General features: G+C 46.6%; 6 protein-coding genes across 7 annotated transcripts; 2 read left to right on the top strand and 4 right to left on the bottom strand.

Moving 5' to 3' along the window:
- Window positions 1–9: 9 nt before the first annotated feature.
- On the bottom strand, window positions 10–1,480 carry SPPG_02382 (cholinephosphotransferase 1; the record flags this gene model as incomplete). The annotated part of the gene is made up of 6 exons (XM_016750675.1): window positions 10–661; window positions 720–866; window positions 913–1,045; window positions 1,103–1,175; window positions 1,240–1,262; window positions 1,423–1,480. 6 exons carry the CDS (start codon window positions 1,478–1,480, stop codon window positions 10–12), a joined length of 1,086 nt encoding a protein of 361 aa, XP_016611378.1.
- Window positions 1,481–2,284: 804 nt separating this feature from the next.
- Window positions 2,285–4,342, top strand: SPPG_02381. 2 transcript variants are annotated; one of them, XM_016750674.1, is made up of 6 exons: window positions 2,285–2,552; window positions 2,617–2,723; window positions 2,783–3,045; window positions 3,121–3,516; window positions 3,574–3,780; window positions 3,845–4,342. In XM_016750674.1, the coding sequence occupies exons 1-6, from the start codon at window positions 2,301–2,303 to the stop codon at window positions 4,261–4,263; spliced, it is 1,644 nt and encodes a 547-aa protein (XP_016611377.1). In that variant the 5' UTR covers window positions 2,285–2,300; the 3' UTR covers window positions 4,264–4,342. The 2 variants fall into 2 exon arrangements, with proteins under 2 accessions (XP_016611377.1, XP_016611376.1); XM_016750673.1 differs by having other exon boundaries at window positions 2,614–2,723.
- SPPG_02380 (uncharacterized protein) lies at window positions 4,175–6,824 on the bottom strand (the record flags this gene model as incomplete). The annotated part of the gene is made up of 11 exons (XM_016750672.1): window positions 4,175–4,463; window positions 4,530–4,677; window positions 4,752–4,839; window positions 4,910–5,361; window positions 5,424–5,532; window positions 5,592–5,709; window positions 5,774–5,822; window positions 5,889–5,986; window positions 6,057–6,233; window positions 6,297–6,471; window positions 6,539–6,824. The coding sequence occupies 11 exons, from the start codon at window positions 6,822–6,824 to the stop codon at window positions 4,373–4,375; spliced, it is 1,791 nt and encodes a 596-aa protein (XP_016611375.1). The 3' UTR covers window positions 4,175–4,372.
- A 67-nt stretch (window positions 6,825–6,891) lies between these two features.
- Window positions 6,892–10,470, bottom strand: SPPG_02379 (uncharacterized protein). The gene is made up of 11 exons (XM_016750671.1): window positions 10,392–10,470; window positions 10,221–10,328; window positions 10,035–10,161; window positions 9,338–9,967; window positions 8,886–9,278; window positions 8,567–8,833; window positions 8,358–8,501; window positions 8,159–8,293; window positions 7,581–8,090; window positions 7,343–7,518; window positions 6,892–7,273 (listed from the first exon to the last, which is right to left on the bottom strand). Coding segments are annotated over exons 1-11 (2,778 nt in total). The 5' UTR covers window positions 10,394–10,470; the 3' UTR covers window positions 6,892–6,987.
- Window positions 10,471–10,595: 125 nt separating this feature from the next.
- On the top strand, window positions 10,596–11,925 carry SPPG_02378 (uncharacterized protein). The gene is made up of 6 exons (XM_016750670.1): window positions 10,596–10,758; window positions 10,823–11,043; window positions 11,113–11,231; window positions 11,303–11,316; window positions 11,386–11,472; window positions 11,533–11,925. Exons 1-6 carry the CDS (start codon window positions 10,726–10,728, stop codon window positions 11,596–11,598), a joined length of 540 nt encoding a protein of 179 aa, XP_016611373.1. The 5' UTR covers window positions 10,596–10,725; the 3' UTR covers window positions 11,599–11,925.
- Window positions 11,814–15,298, bottom strand: SPPG_02377 (uncharacterized protein). Its single transcript, XM_016750669.1, has 11 exons — window positions 14,966–15,298; window positions 14,609–14,691; window positions 14,305–14,549; window positions 14,089–14,242; window positions 13,855–14,012; window positions 13,167–13,796; window positions 12,875–13,092; window positions 12,699–12,816; window positions 12,487–12,627; window positions 12,119–12,430; window positions 11,814–12,057 (listed from the first exon to the last, which is right to left on the bottom strand). The coding sequence occupies exons 1-11, from the start codon at window positions 15,097–15,099 to the stop codon at window positions 11,863–11,865; spliced, it is 2,388 nt and encodes a 795-aa protein (XP_016611372.1). The 5' UTR covers window positions 15,100–15,298; the 3' UTR covers window positions 11,814–11,862.
- Between the last annotated feature and the right edge of the window lie 14 nt (window positions 15,299–15,312).

The raw sequence follows: 15,312 nt of genomic DNA, 5'->3' as shown, positions 1-15,312 counted from the left end.
TAATCCCATCTATTCCAACTTTCGATTTTCTTCCCCCATCCTCCCAGGGGTACCCTCCCGTCCAACCTTTCCATGCGGAAACTTTGCAGTTCCATGAACTTTGATAACTTTCTTCTTGATCCTCAGGCAATGACAGTCAAAGATCTCGCACAGTTCGTGAATCACCCTTAACGCAAATCTCAGATACGCAAAGACGGCAACACAGAGCAGAACATGCACAATAGTTCCTTCCATGAAAGCAGCGTCCTCAATCCTTTCCACGTGACCAAAGAGTTTTTCCAAGAGACCCTGAAGCCAGTGAGACAGCTCATTGGGAAAAGCGCTACGGAGGACGGGACCAGAATTGGCACCATCCGTAAGCTCCCAATTACGGAAAACAAAGGCACTCAAGTTCCCGATCGTTACGATCAAGAAAATCGGAAAATCAAAGTATGGGAATGAGCGCCGACAGACGTGCGCGATAATCATCTTTCCGACTTGGTGACCAAATAGACAGCCGACCAGTAACGAAAAGGGGATTAGATGCGTCGTTAGAATAGATGGCGAGAGTTTCAGCCACGTGAAAATGCCAAAAGTGAAGGCAACAAAGGGAAGAAGGCCCAGCATAGCAACAACGGTGCTCCTTTTCCGTGCACCGGAGGCGCGGAAGACGTTCAATCCCCTACAACAACATACGTTGAGGCTGCAGCAGTGCCTTTTTTGACAACAAAGCGACATACCCGCTGACAATATTGAATACAAGAAACACCGCACCAATACCAAGAAAGTATTCGTTCAGCCTTAATTCCGCAATTGTAGAAGGCAGGAGAGAAGCGACACTCGGAAACGTGGCAGATATACGGCGATCCCAGATTTCAGGCCCTGCACTATTGTTAGAAGATGCCAGTGTATGAAATCGGTATATCCGTTCACTCACCATATCGGCCAGATACTATGAAAATGAACACGATCAACAGAATGCCCTCCACGGGCCCACTGCAGTAACTAAGATATAATGTTCCAGTGTGATATTCTTCCCATGTACTCAGATAAAAATTGCCAAGCGCTACGACATGTGGGTATGCGACGTATCCTCAAAGACAGAGCTAATGCAAGGACTTACCGGACATCAAACTGAAAATCAGCCACCATGACTGATGAAGATTCATTGCCGAACCAAGTAGAAGTCCTCCTAACTAATGGTAGAGCTTGCCTGGTTAGCGACGCGATGAGACAATCGAATGCACCAACTCTACGTACTGTGGTATTGAGGGCATCACATCCTATGGTTTAATACAACAAATTAAGTTAGTTGTGATATCAAATGATAGCTATAGGTTGACTAATCCTGGCGTGGCAATTGCGCACACAATGCATACCACTGCACGGAAACATGGGTAAGGTTTTCTGGCAGACAGCGGTAATCACGATTCGTACACTCACTGATCAAAAAGCTCCCCGAGAGGTCCACTCGTCCCCGTTCGACGCGCTTGTTTTCCATCTATCGAGTCGAAGGACTGGTATAGAAAGAGGCCGACAGCAAAACTATAGGCAGTCCTCGAATTAGTTCTCTATTAAGGATCTGAGTCAAACTAGCTCATATACTCGTCTCTCCTTGCCTGTAGTAGACCCAATTCGGACATGGTTCTTGAAGGTCAGGCGAGTAGTAGAGAAGGAGCATGACGTTGGCCCCAACAATGCTCAGACCCGTCAGCGTTATGAGGTTGGGGCTACACATGATATTACGTTCCAATCAGTACCGACCCAGCATCACATCAAGGATTCTCTCTGTTAGTATACGTACGCAAACCATAATGGGAAAATCTTGACCAAGTTGTTCCACCAGTAGGGATTCAACTATCACAAGTGAGAATGGTTATGGCTTACACGGAAGCAAATAAAGGTTCTGACAAGGACGGGAAGATACAAACTATGTATCGCGATATTATCGACTTGTCTACTCCGCTGTATTTGTAGCTTTTCAAAGCTTTAACGTCTTGTGGTGTGAAGAAGGCCATTTCTGCCCCGTCTATTAAAGGTCTCTAGAGAAAGCCAGGCAAAAGGCTGAAGTAGGAGGGACGTCGATAGTGAGTTGCTTGCAATAGTGCATTCGCAATCCGACTGTTCCATAGCTCACCTGCTAGTCAAATTGTCTTTTAGGAGGTGCAGGACAAGACGCAAAAGTCGTCGGGAACTTGCCTCCAAAGAGTTGCATCATCAAGGCACGTGTATTCTACTGTTGCTATATCAACAATGACTCATGTCAAGCATTGGAAACTCGCCCACAGCACACTCTGGACCAGGAGCACTCATCGTCTCAAATGAACACTGTGGACGGATGGGCGCAGGACCGCCTATCGGCGTTGATGGGCCTAGACGGGGAAGAACTGCAGCAAATCACGGCGTACTTGTTGCAAATTACTTCCCCTGAAGCGGTAGTCGAATTTCTAACTGGCATGCTGGGCGACTCATCGCCTGCGGTGCTGTTTATTCAAGAGTTCAATACAAGACGGTTTCCCCCTGTGGTTACGAAAGGGGCCTGGACGGCACCGCTGAAAACCACTGACGCTCAGGTACAGCCTGCTTGAACCTTTAGCGATATCCGTGACTTGGCACAAACACTTAGCGTTATAGTAGGCTTCAACTCCTAGTAAAAACGGATCGCCCGCACAACTCAAGAAGCATTTCAAGGATGAACAAAATGTGTACAGAAAACCTGATATGGAAGAGGACTATTTCAAGGGGTAGGATAAACATGACGCGCTGTACGGTTGAGATCCGAGTTCATGTATGTACTTTGCAGAACCAGGGGATCGAAAACATCGAGTGCACCTTCTCCGAAAGCACCATCGCGTCCTTTGGAGGGAGAATTGTTGAGCGACAAACTATCGTCAGTGAAGATTGACGATCGGTCCACACAAGCACCAAAGTATAAACAAAAGAAGGGAAAGAAGGAACGAATGAATGTAGCTGCAGCCGCAGCCACCCTGGATAGTCTGGATGGAATGGTGAAAGTCGGAAATGCCCCTCCTGGATTTGGCGGTCGTGTGGTCTGTGAATGCTTAGGTATGGCCCGTTGCCAGACTTCCTGTATCTTGTGCTTTTGACAATGCATCAGTTTCTTACCCGCTCTTAATTCAGCTGCAACCCATGGACTGATTACGAACTGTTTGACATGTGGGAAAGTGATATGCCGATTGGAAGGGGAAGGACCTTGTCCCTGCTGCGGAACTCCTGTTTACTCTAAACAGCAACAGGTCACACTTGTCCAGGAAAGGAAGAGCAAGGGTGTTCCTACTCGTTCGTCCAAAGTAGGGAGGGGTAGAGATGCCTATGTAGGTGCGCGATACGGACAGGCAGCTGGTGCTCAGGTGCCTTCTGCTGCGTCGATTGCGAGGACACCCAATGGCGCCGATCAGTCTCAGTTCCCGACTCTCATGACGGAAAAGGATCAACAGGCGTTAGCGCGCGCCGAAGCCCAGATGGAAAAACTGTTGGATTTCCAACGGAATAGCACTGCAAGAACGAGAGTTCATGGTAAGACGATACTTGGTGACCTCTTGATTACTTGCGATTATAACTCTGGCGTATCAGACCAAGCAAGTGACTTCAACTACGATGAAGATGCATCGAACAAGTGGCTCAGTGCCGAAGAGCGTGCCTTAGCCTTGAAGAAAGCGCAAGAACAGCGTAGACTCGAGGAGGAGCAGAAACGACGACGAGTGATTACGCTGGATCTCGTCAACAAGCGCGTTATCGATTCAACCCCCAAACCACCCATTTCACAGGTTCACAAAATTGGTATGGTTTTTGTAATGACTACTTGTTTCGCGCGGTACGGCTCACTCACAGTATTCCCATTCAGTAGAGACGCAACCCCCACGCCCCGCGTCACCACCCCAGGATCCAGGCTCCAGCGGTCAATTCCGCAATCCAACACTGAAAACCGCTCCACCGGTATATGTGCCGGTAAAGCCAGGCACTGTGGAGCGCACGGCAAAAATACCGATGCAACGACGAGCAGCCGAAGCAAGGTTCTCGAAAGATGAACTGATAGATGCGGACAGCGCAAGGGGTGAACAGAACACAGCTGGCGCAAGACCTCGACGAAAGCCTCGCGCAAAGGGGACATCGAAAAAGAACCGATGGAAACCTCAGCTTCGCATACAACACGACATGGAAGGAGGCGATGGGTGGACACAGGAATTGCGCGGAGAGTTTGAATTTGACGAATATGCAGCTGAAGGAGGCGGCGGGTACACAGATGAGCCTGAGTGCGGTTGAAAGGAAGAAGTCCCAAATTTTCTGATTAATGTGTTTAAATGTACATAATGCAAGATCCGGTCACCCTTTTAAAGTTACAGTAAGGAGGCAGCCGTTGATCCGTCCACAGCTACACCGTCTCCCCAACAATTACAATCGACATCAACAGCCAAAATGACAATCCTATCCCAAATAAGGACATGTACCTGCCCAATCCATGGCTGGGAAAGGAACGAGTCAGAGTCAGAAACCTATTTGATGAGTAGCTTGTATGAACATATGCTCACCTCACTTCGTTTATAACGAAAGCAATGATAACAGCCACCATCCCTACAAGCATCGGCCATCGCGTCGTCAAAAATCTTCCGACGTGTGAGCCTTCAAATTGTCTTTGCAGGTCCAGAATGTTGAGGACGTTGTTTGAGTATAGCACAACTGTGAAAACCCCCAACATTGAGCTTAGTATTTCATCAGTGACGGGGAGCGACAAAGCAACATCGAGTAATTACCTATGTAACACTGCTGTTCGGACTCTGAACTGGTTGGCACATCCAAGTGTAGCTGCTCCGCATCGACCAGACTAAAAGCAATTACAGTCTAACCCGAACCGTGCTACGATTAGCATTCTTGGGATCATCCTATGCTTCTGTTGAAACAACAGACTCACCCGTCCAGCGGCGCCACCGTCTATATTATTCAGCCAAACATTATGCAACTCCCATCGCCCTTTCCCGCTGCTTTTTTCCTCAGCGGGCGCCGTGCCGCGCATCGGAGTAGATTCTAGCGCCCCATCGAAAAAGAAGGCGACTTCGTGGGGTATCGAAAAAAATGATTCAGCATCCCACCATCCTGAGGACTCTGCTTCTCGTTCACTGGTCAACGGGTTACGCTTGAATACGATAATGTCGTCCACTTCCGTAACCAGTGCCAGAATGGAACCATCCTGATTCAAGTTTGCACCTCGAATCTTTAAATTGGAATGGCTGATCTCGTCTACTATTCTCGAATCGTCCAACAGGTAGCCATGGCTTTTGCCACTGGCTTCTTCACCAATGTAGTCTAGTGTAAAAATACGGCCAAGAAAAACCCATGCGACGCTCTTTGAATTCAATGATGCGGCTACCGTGCGGGTCAGACCATAGACGTCAAAAATGATTGTCGCGCTATAACGAGAAACTCACCAACAACCGGAGTGCCGAGCCAGAACAGTTGATCCACGTTCTCAGCTTCGACGACTTCGTGCCCCAATGCAGGAGAATACACGCTTCGCTGTACAGGAAGATAGGATTGCTGTTATGGTTGCGAAATTAAATCAAACGTCAACCGATCGGCACGCGAATTATATTCACCTTCCAGATCTCATCCTGTTCCCATTTGCCATCTACCCATGTAAAAATAGACATCGACACTCGGTAGAAGTCATCTACTTCCTGAAAGGTTACCGAGAATACGCTAATGTGACGTTCTCTAAAAGGTGAACGACATTGGTGAGTGGACCTGCCTGATATAAATTCAAACTATGGCATCCTACATGGGGTTGTACAGTTCCATAGCGAGCAATTGCCTTCCCAGTGAAAGGTCTGCGACAATATTGCAAACGTTCATTAAGCAACCTCTTGGCGGATCCTATAAACTGATTGGCATACCTATCGATGGCCCTCCAATTCCAGTCCCTTCCGACCGCTCACTCTCATCGGTATCCGTTCCAAATAAATACACCCGAAACATGTTTGAGTCATATCTCCTGCAGAGGAGGGCAAAATACAATTTCAACCAACAGGCTAAACTAGCCCATAGTGTGGTAACCGTCTGACCTACTGGCAACCAGCTTTCCTAATGATCCGAGCGATGCGCGCGTCAATGGCAGATTGCCAGGTAACTCCCAAGACTGATGACTAAATAGTTCGCTTTCACCACATCCTTCTTTCGTTTTCTCGCAAGCGAGCTTCGAAGTATCCTCCGACTTTAATATTGTCATATCCATGTGATAACTTAAAATAACAAAACATGGAGACGTCTTCTTGGCATAAGTTAAATCATAGCAGAAGTCCTACCTCATATGTTCCCCATCCACGTGTCTGTATATCATAGCTAGTCCAGCGTCCGGCATTATTTGTCGATTAAATGCAATATGGGTCACGGTGCCATTAATCTCCCTAACCCTCATTGCCTTGGCTTCGACTTGCGACGCATTAAGCGCCAGTGGTACTGTATACTGTTGCAACACTCCTGTGACGTAAGACAGCACCTCAGTTGGCCTCGTTTGGTACCTCTGCGATAGCGATTGTAAACCCACCTTTTTCTTTATTATGCCCCATCCATCCAACGTGCATACTTTGCCCGCCATCGACCAGGGCAAACCCTGCCACCCGGTCTGCCCATTCTTCAACCAGATCTGGAAACCGTACTTTATATGCGGCAAGGAGTGCGGGAATTGGATGAGAAGGTGTGTTCAGAGCTAACAGGAAATAAATAAAACCGAATCCAAAGAAGAGAAGGATGAGTGGTGGAAGAAGTCGCATTTTTCGACGTTGGGGTGGACGGAACTGCAAGAGCAAGCGACGTGGTGGACAGTGAGTCATGATCGAGCTGTGATCTGGCTTACATAAGCGATAACGTCAGGCGAACAACCGAGCGACAGTTTATCTTGTGGGTCTAAACTCGCTTGTATTTAACGATGATATCAGAACTAAAATAAAGTTTATATACTATATACAATGTAGCCTGAAACTATATAACCATCAACTAGTCCTCATCTTCTTCCCCTTCATCATCCATCACAATCTTTCTCTTTTTATTTGGCCCATCATCCTTAAAGAATCCCCTCGCCGTTTTGCTTCGCATAGCTTCCACTGATTCCACATCCTCAGCCCATTCGAGCACCAAATGCCTTCCGTACAAGTGAGTAGCAGCCAGGCTTTCAAACGCGGATTTCGCTTCTTGCTTGGTTAAGAAATCTACGAAACCGAAACCTCGGTGATTTCCATCCATCTTGCGCGGTATACGCACAGACTTGACTTGGCCAAATGTTCTGATAGAAAATATCGAAGCATCAGCAAACAAACATCAAAAATTCTGGTACTCTAAAGTGATGACTTACGAGAACAATTGTCGGATATCCTTCTTTGTGGCCTCGAATGGAATGTTGCGTACAATAAGCTTTGTACCGGTGACCTTTATTGGTTCCTCAGACCCTCGCTTTTTGGACGGCGCTGTGCTTTTTGCCGCAGCGTTCGAAATCTTGAGCTCAAGAGAATGTCCATCCAATTTGAAATTCTGCAGAATATGCAATGAGAGGTCAAGTTTGACAGGCATATTTCTTCAGCACGTTCGCATACCTGCATCGACTTAATGCATCGCATAGCATCCTCTTTTGTGTTGAACTCCAAGAATCCGAACCCCATGGACAGCTTGCCGCCAGTCTTCTTATCCAACTTGGTGGCAACTCGAACTGAACGCAGGCCTTTGGCAACTTTGAAGGCTTCTCGAAGCCGCTCCTCATTGGTCTCAAAATTGAGGTTCTTAACGAACAAGGTGGCAATTGGCATAGCATCCGGATCCTCCGTAGCGTCGTCTGCGCTAGCAAGCTCGTTGATAGTTCTTCTGGGGGCTTCTGATTCTACATCTTCGGTAGTAGTTTTATCTTCTTTTTGTGTCTCCTTTTTGTTCCGACGTTCAGCAACTTCTGTCGGATCATACTTCTTTTTGAAGGTATCCACTGGTGCCCATTCCAGATACAATGGCAAATGTTTGAATTTGGTGTATGCTAGCCGTTGAAATGCTGCCTTCGCTTCGTTAAGTTCCAAAAACTCGACCAGAGCAATGGTTTTTGCAGGCGGAAGAACCAACTAACAATACTGGGATGTCAATCGCTAGAACCGCGGGGATCGCAACGTCCAAACGACGACTTCCTTACCCGTCCAATCGTACCAAACTTGCCAAAAAGCTCGCGCAACTCCTCTTCTTCTGTGTCATGTGGAATATTCTTTACCAAAATGATACTTTTACTTCGTGTCTTCCGCTTCTCAAAAGCGCTTAGATCTATTCCCTCCTATAAGGAATAAAACGCTGAGCACGCACGTCAGCAAATAAAATGAGCGCAGTATTTCACATACCTCTTCAAGATATTGCTTTGTTTCAGTAATAATGTGGGTTTCCGCAAGAGCCAATCGTACAGCCATATTTTCCGCATCCGGATTCAGAATGTCACTCTTCTTCACTCCGAGTTTTCTTGCCATCGCTTCTGCTACAGCATCACTCTGCACACCGAGTTAGGTATCCAATCATCAGATGTGATGCCATAGTCACACATAAAAGAACATACGTTCATGAAGAGGCTATTCCAGCTAAATTCATTGCCAGCGTTAGCTTTTCTCTGCTTTTCTCGCTGGTTCTTGAACGTCTGCGAACTGTTTTCTTCGTCATCAACGGGTCTCGGTTTCTCTTTGCCAGGTAATACTTCCAGAATACGACCTTGGAAAATCTGCCCATCCAGTGTCGTAAATGCCTTCACAGCGTGCTCGGGAAGAAGGTATAAGATAAATGCAAAACCTTTCGGCTTTTTAGTTTCTTTTTCTATCGGAATGTGAACCTAGATATCATGTGAATAATCACACCCTTGATATGAAAGAGTACCAATTTACCTCCGACAAAGGTCCAAACTTCTCAAAAAGCTTGTGCAAATCCTCGACTGTGCAAGTGTATGGCAGATTTTTGACAAACAGTCGACCTGTGTCAGCGATTAACTCTGCAGGCGGCGGACCCTGTTCAGCCTTTGGCACTGAAACCGTTGATGGAGGCGGTCGAGTATTAGAAGCACCTTGCGTCGTTGCGATCGGTGCAGGAGTTTCAATGTCATCTTCATTATCGAATAGAGCCATTCTACTCGCATGAATCTTGGAAGGCACAGCTCCAATTGTTGATGAGGATTTAATGTCTGTTGGCGTTATTGCCTTATCCACGTCCATGCTATCATCATCATCTTCGCCAACGTCCGCCCCCGAGTCCTCATGCGCTTCGATTTCCTCGTCTTCATCCTAGAGACATTGTGAGTGTCCATTTTTGCTGACGAGTCAACAGCAGCAAGCGCCTTTACCTTGCTCAGGTTTCTCATTTTAGAACGAAGATAATCGAGATCTGACAAACTACTGTCGTGAGCAGCTGAATTTCTCTGTTTAGATGCATCCTCGACGGTTTCCGTTTCTACATCTTCTTCTACCATCGTTGCCGCCGATTCCGTCCCTTCCTTTGTACTGCCACTACCATTGTCTTTCGTGGCAGAGGGAAGCTCGTCATACAGCTCATCCTCAGAATCTTCAAAAGTCACATGCGTTTTGGTAACTAGCATTCCATCACCGCCGGTCTTCTTATTTGGGACTGCCAGAACGGTAGCTTTGGCTCTATTCTTCTTCCCCCCATTATTTGCCGTTCCTTGTGCAGATGTGACATCATCATTTGCCCACGTCCGCCCACGGGCGGAAGACCGAGGCCTCATCACTTCCAAGAACTCCTTCAGTTTTGGATCATGCTCGTCAGCATATAAAGTATTCAAAAGTTTTTGTTTTCGCTCCATATCCTGTTGCGTCTCCTCCTTTTGACGACGCAAGCGATCCTGTCGCTCTTCCCGCTGCCTTTGGGCCTCTGCCTCTGCTTGCGTCTTGCGGTCGAATGCTGAACTTCCATGAGAGTGTCGACTCCATGGTCTGGGAAGACTTGCATCTCCAATCTAGGAAAAGAGCACTCTATTACACTGAAATAACCACGATGATGTCATTTCTCTTGCCTAGACATACCGCCTTTGCCAATTCAACTTGAATCTTTGAGGTATCCACAAATGTATTGTTGAAGTACTTTAGCGCATCCTTGGCCTGCTTCTCTGTCTTGAACCCAATGTAGCCAAAGCGACGGAACACCCCATCCCTGGTGGAAGAGTAGCGTTGAAAAATGATCACATAGCAGGACAATACTTGCCAACTTACGGTGTCTTCACGAGTTTGGCATCTGTTACTTCGCCCTTTTCACTAAAATGTTCCTTGAACCGGTCTAATGTGTAATGCTTTGGAAGGTTCTTGACAATGAGACGGGACCTGAGAACAAAACGTTACGGTGCGGTTCTAACATATAAAAAACCAAATCCATATTCCTCATACATTATATGAGTTGAGCAGACCGCAGACAATTTCAATGCCCCAACAGCGATCAGCCAAAAAGTCAAAACTCAACAGCCCTTGCAGCATTTCGTAAGCCAAAAAGAAATAAAGTACTTGCCAAATATGGCTAAATGACATGCCCAATCAAATGTCGCACAGGCTCGGCGGCGGTGAGTCAACAACAAACAGCCTGTATCTCCAACCAAGCGAATAAGGGTTCTACCGCGCAAAAGAAGCTTCCAACTTGATTGTTGTTTTCTCCAAGAGATTGACATAAAAAGCCGAGTTACCCTTCGCATCGTCTTCAAGTTTCTCGTTCATCCAGAATACCAATATGTCTGACAAATTCCAGCAATACCTCAAACAGGTGGGTTGTGTCTCGGTGGCGAGTGAGGTTTTGGCCTCCTTCTAATCTATTCATGTCAAAATAGTTTGATGTTGAATTGTCCAAAATCCCGATCACGCTTGAAATCGAGCGACGCACGGGATTCCCCAAGACTTACGCAGTCGGCGGAGTTGGTGTCTTTGCCGCTTTGCTGATCTTCTTCAACATATGGGGCTCCTTGTTGACCAATTTGTTGGGATTCCTCTACCCCGCATACGCATCCTTCAAAGCTATCGAGTCTGTGAACAAGAATGATGATACTCAATGGTGTGGTTTGCACAACCAATTGTCCATTTGTGAAAATTGTCTAACCTTGGTTGCCTTATTGTCACCCAGGCTCATTTACTGGACAGTTTTTGGCTTCTTGAACGTGCTGGAATTCTTCTCTGATGCGTTGCTTTACTGGATTCCATTCTACTACACATTCAAGGCCGCATTGATCCTCTACCTTATCCGTATGTACATCTTCTTTTGTATTCGCATCTTCTCTATCTCATCGGTCGCCATTTCTGTCATTCCAAAATAGTTCCTCAGTTCCAGGTACAAATAGTCATGTTTCGGCAAAGTCCCGTCCCGCTTGATACTCATGCTTTCTTTTCTACGGCACAGGGCGCTCAGTTCTTGTATTTCAAATTTGTTCGCCCTTACCTGATTTCTGAGGAGAAGGTCATTGATGGTCACTTTGCCAAGCTGAAGGTACTTATTCCCCGGTTTAATGCCATAGGTTCTCGTATGACTAATCTATATCGATTGCAGACTAAGGCCACATCGGCTTTGAATGACATTGCCGCCGAAACCAGCGGCGAATTCAAAAAGGATTAAGCTCGTGGGCTTTGGTTGTTACTGTTTCGTTGGTTGTTGCATGAACTGTCATTAGTAAACTGTGCTGCATCAGAGCGCATGTAGCTCAGTATAGCATCACTATCAGTGTTTAAATTCATCGAGTTCAGTTATTATTGTTTCGATGATTATTGTTTCTTTTGGTAGATAACAGAGCCACGGCTGGCCATGGCCAAGACACACAAAGGGGAAGCAGAGCACAAGGTCGATTTGCACGTTCTTCACTCCAACAGAAACAGCTTTTATTTAGGCAACATAACTAAACATGTCCTTCTGCCCCTCCATCCTCTCGATGTACTCTTTCTCAAGTAAGATATCAATACATTTCTTGATATCTGGAACCTTGGGCTTGAATCGTGCGTTCAATTGCGAAATGACCTCTCCCATCAACGTCTGATGGTTCATGACTTTGCGTGTTTTCATAATTCGAACAATCGCGGCCTACAAACAAAGCAATTATAAGATGGAAAGGAAAACATGATTAACAGACTGATATTCGCACCTGAATCAACATCTTCCGATCTTCTTCAATCGTTTTATGTGTGTCATCGGCCTCTGCCTTTTGTTCCGCCTTCACAGGTTGATCCAACTTGATGCGAAGCTTTTTCGACTTGAATCCCATGTTCAATTCGTATCGTGAGCCTGCCTCTCCTACTTTGCCTCCTTCTACAGTCAATATTTTCCCTTTGACAAGGGTTCCAATCTGCCCCGCCAACTGCTCAGGTGCTACTCCTGTGCTGTTCAGCAATTCCTCCCATGTGTAAGTGGTCGCCGCGTTGTATTGCAAAAGGACACCCATTTGATAATTTGTTACCTGAATTGTGCGTGGTCAATTTACGAAATTACTCCAGATAGTCACAGTTTACTTACGATAAGCGTGTACGGTGACTTGCCCAACTTAACGTAATTGGTTTTAAGCTCCGCTTTACCAAGATGAAACAGCCAGTTCAGTTTCCTTCCCGAGTACTTGTGATTGTAGAAGTTTTGGAATCGTTCGTATGTTTTTAGGAGCTATGTTTAAGAGTGAGCTTTCCACCCTATTGACTGTACAAAAGCAAACACGATCCAATGTCCGTACGCACCTCACTGGGAATGTTGAACCCGGATGGTGACGCGTGCAAAGGCCATGATGCAGTGCCTCCAACAAGTATATGGAAATCCGTGAGATCATCTTTCTCGTGGGTCCGGGACATTTGCTCCCTAGATGTGCGTAAGGAAAGCGAACTTTATTATTTCTACGAATTTTAAAAGGGCTCACCTAAACTGATCGTTGATATCTTTGCTGAGGGTAACGTCTTGGAACATCCGCGAGAGCTTGTTGGTGAACTCAAACCCGCAGGCGTCCTTCAACTTGTTGATCATTGACTCCTCCATATCCTCACTTGCTGACGAACCGTGCACAAGTCGTTTGGCTAGGGATTTTTGGTAAAACTTTTGGAACACGTCCTTGTCTTCAACGTATTTGAAGATGGTCATCTTTGAAGTACTTCTTGGTGAGGATGGCATTTCACGACAAACAAGGTCGGTAATTCAGAATACTAAAAACTCACCACACTGTTTAGCACATCTTCAACCTCATGCTCTTCCGTGAGCTTGCTGTTTTTCTTGAGGAGCGAATCGCAGTGCTTGGCAAGAAGTTCTGGACTTTTGCTGGAGCCCTCCTTGCATACTTTATTCCGGTTTACAAACTCTCTGCATGCCTTATCCAGGGACGCTCCAAAGCCGGCCTCTCCCTTGAATGCTTCATCGACCAATGCCGAGAACTTTCTGTGTACTGCGAGTAACGCATCCACATACACCTTCGGATCTACGTCTCCTGCTGCAGACTTTTTGGTCTTCTTCTTCGGCGTAGGCTCGTCATCTTCATCACCTTCCTCATTCACTGGGGCTGCACTCGACCCGGCCACCTTTTCTACCGCACTCAGACCTTGCTTGCGTACGTGCACCTCAAAGATGAGACGAAGCTTCTCTAAGCCCTCCGGCACTCGGCAAAGGAGGCCGTACATGCGACTGAGATCTTCGACTTTATCTTGATCTAGCAAATTTTGGAACTCCTCCTGGATCGGGCCAGTATGGTTCTTAATCAGAACAGTCTCGCAAGTCAAGATCAGGCCTTTTTGTGTGGAGGAGTGAAGGTACATTTGTACTCGATGATCCTCCTCAGCCAGACGAGCCTCAGCCTAACGAAATGAGCGTCAGCTTCGTCTCCCCAACGTCCTTCGTCCTAACGTTCATTACCTTCTTCATGTAATCCGTTATTGTGTTTTCGCTGATAAACTTCTCACTCTCCATCTTGTAATATGCATCGGTTTTTGCAAGGAATGGTACTTCAAAATATCTTTTGTACACGTCCAAGGTGGACTTTGTAGAATCGTTCTCATCCAATCCCAGCGATACTGTAAACACGGTGAGATGAGATGATTCCTTGCAGAGCCGTGCCAAAAGATAGAACAAGGAAACAGGAATACATACCGAAGCTTTCTACAACATTGTAGATCAAGCTGGTATCAATGGTTTCCCCATTCCGTTGCCTTTCGATGAGCTTCAGCACCGCGTCCATGACCTTCTGCTGCACCGTCCCGGGGCCTCCACCAAAGAAATGGTCCCGCCAAGTCACTAATGTCAACTGTAGACAGTAGTGCACGCGTCAACATTTGCCGCGAACAAGTTAGAACTTTGCGAACGTACCGTGTAAACATCATAGATGGTCTTGTGACCTTCGTCTATTTCTCGCTTGACCCAATGTCTGTTCAGGTAGCGGAAAATGTGATGGATGTACATGGTAGCTGTCGTGTATCGTTTCCACTCGCGGGTATAGAATGTCAACAAGTCCTCGTCCATCTGCTGGTCTGCTTCCGTTTTCAAGGCATCTAGGTGTTGTTTTAGGTATGCTTTCAAGTTGATGTACAGATCTGCTCCCATGAGGTTCGCTCCTGTTATAATAATGCATGAGGCACATCCGGCTAGGCAAGAGCGGCTTGTCGTAAACTACCTCTATTTGACGAGCTACCACCGATTGGCTCGTTATTGAGGCCCGTATTCATGCGACTGCTTGTGCAGTAATTGTAGATCAGTCTACAGGTATACCGGATCTCGTTAGCAATAGAAAAGCGCTAAGTGAAGTATATGGAAGACAGTCATGACCCTATCGAGGAGCCAATCTCTGCGAGGAAACCCAATTGTTGTATAGGTTCACAAAGCCAGGTCGCTTTTAAAGCTCCGAATCAGGGTTAAGCGCCAGATACGCAAACCGCATGAGTTGCTTTGGCTGCGACGTTTCCCATTGCAGTCCAACCTTGGGAAGACTACCAAATCGCCGACAGAAACAAACAATGGAATTTATACTTACGTATAGAGGTCCATCCACGTGCCATATGATAGACCATCGCGCAGCCTATTCATAATTCTATCAACCCCCGCCTCCAGCTTTGGCCAGGTCGTAGCCAGGTCGATTGGTTGGGCTTGTGCGCCGTATGCCGCCATCTTGATAGCGACCTCCGATACGTCGGTAATCCGTTTGGAAAATGATGCTGCCACGTAAGATAATACAACCAGCAGGGTCAGAGAAGCGTTCAAGGGTTGGTCAACGATACTGATGGGCACGGTCCTTTAGCTGACAAAGGGAGATGACCAACTGCAGTTGATTAAACTCTGGTGGAGACAAGTTGGGACATTGGCCGAGTTGATGTCGAACTC

Source organism: Spizellomyces punctatus, assembly GCF_000182565.1.
Source record: "Spizellomyces punctatus DAOM BR117 chromosome Unknown supercont1.3, whole genome shotgun sequence".
NCBI lineage: Eukaryota > Fungi > Chytridiomycota > Chytridiomycetes > Spizellomycetales > Spizellomycetaceae > Spizellomyces > Spizellomyces punctatus.
The sequence above is the reverse complement of the archived record's forward strand: the minus strand, read 5'-3'. Positions and strand labels throughout refer to the sequence as shown.

What these genes read in the sequence shown, in the direction of transcription:
- SPPG_02381 (XM_016750674.1), top strand. Translation starts at nt 2,301, where the DNA reads ATGAACACTGTGGACGGATGGGCGCAGGACCGCCTATCGGCGTTGATG. An exon ending in TGAAAACCACTGACGCTCAG is followed by an intron (nt 2,553 to 2,616) that starts GTACAGCCTGCT and finishes GCGTTATAGTAG; the next exon opens with GCTTCAACTCCTAGTAAAAA. An exon ending in GAAGAGGACTATTTCAAGGG is followed by an intron (nt 2,724 to 2,782) that starts GTAGGATAAACA and finishes TGTACTTTGCAG; the next exon opens with AACCAGGGGATCGAAAACAT.
- SPPG_02379 (XM_016750671.1), bottom strand. An exon ending in GCCAAACTCGTGAAGACACC is followed by an intron (nt 10,162 to 10,220) that starts GTAAGTTGGCAA and finishes CTCTTCCACCAG; the next exon opens with GGATGGGGTGTTCCGTCGCT. An exon ending in GATGCATTAAGTCGATGCAG is followed by an intron (nt 7,519 to 7,580) that starts GTATGCGAACGT and finishes CATATTCTGCAG; the next exon opens with AATTTCAAATTGGATGGACA.
- SPPG_02378 (XM_016750670.1), top strand. Translation starts at nt 10,726, where the DNA reads ATGTCTGACAAATTCCAGCAATACCTCAAACAG. An exon ending in TCCAGCAATACCTCAAACAG is followed by an intron (nt 10,759 to 10,822) that starts GTGGGTTGTGTC and finishes ATGTCAAAATAG; the next exon opens with TTTGATGTTGAATTGTCCAA. An exon ending in GTCACTTTGCCAAGCTGAAG is followed by an intron (nt 11,473 to 11,532) that starts GTACTTATTCCC and finishes TATCGATTGCAG; the next exon opens with ACTAAGGCCACATCGGCTTT.
- SPPG_02377 (XM_016750669.1), bottom strand. Translation starts at nt 15,099, where the DNA reads ATGGCGGCATACGGCGCACAAGCCCAACCAATCGACCTGGCTACGACC. An exon ending in CCATCTATGATGTTTACACG is followed by an intron (nt 14,243 to 14,304) that starts GTACGTTCGCAA and finishes TACTGTCTACAG; the next exon opens with TTGACATTAGTGACTTGGCG. An exon ending in GGTTCAACATTCCCAGTGAG is followed by an intron (nt 12,628 to 12,698) that starts GTGCGTACGGAC and finishes TCTTAAACATAG; the next exon opens with CTCCTAAAAACATACGAACG.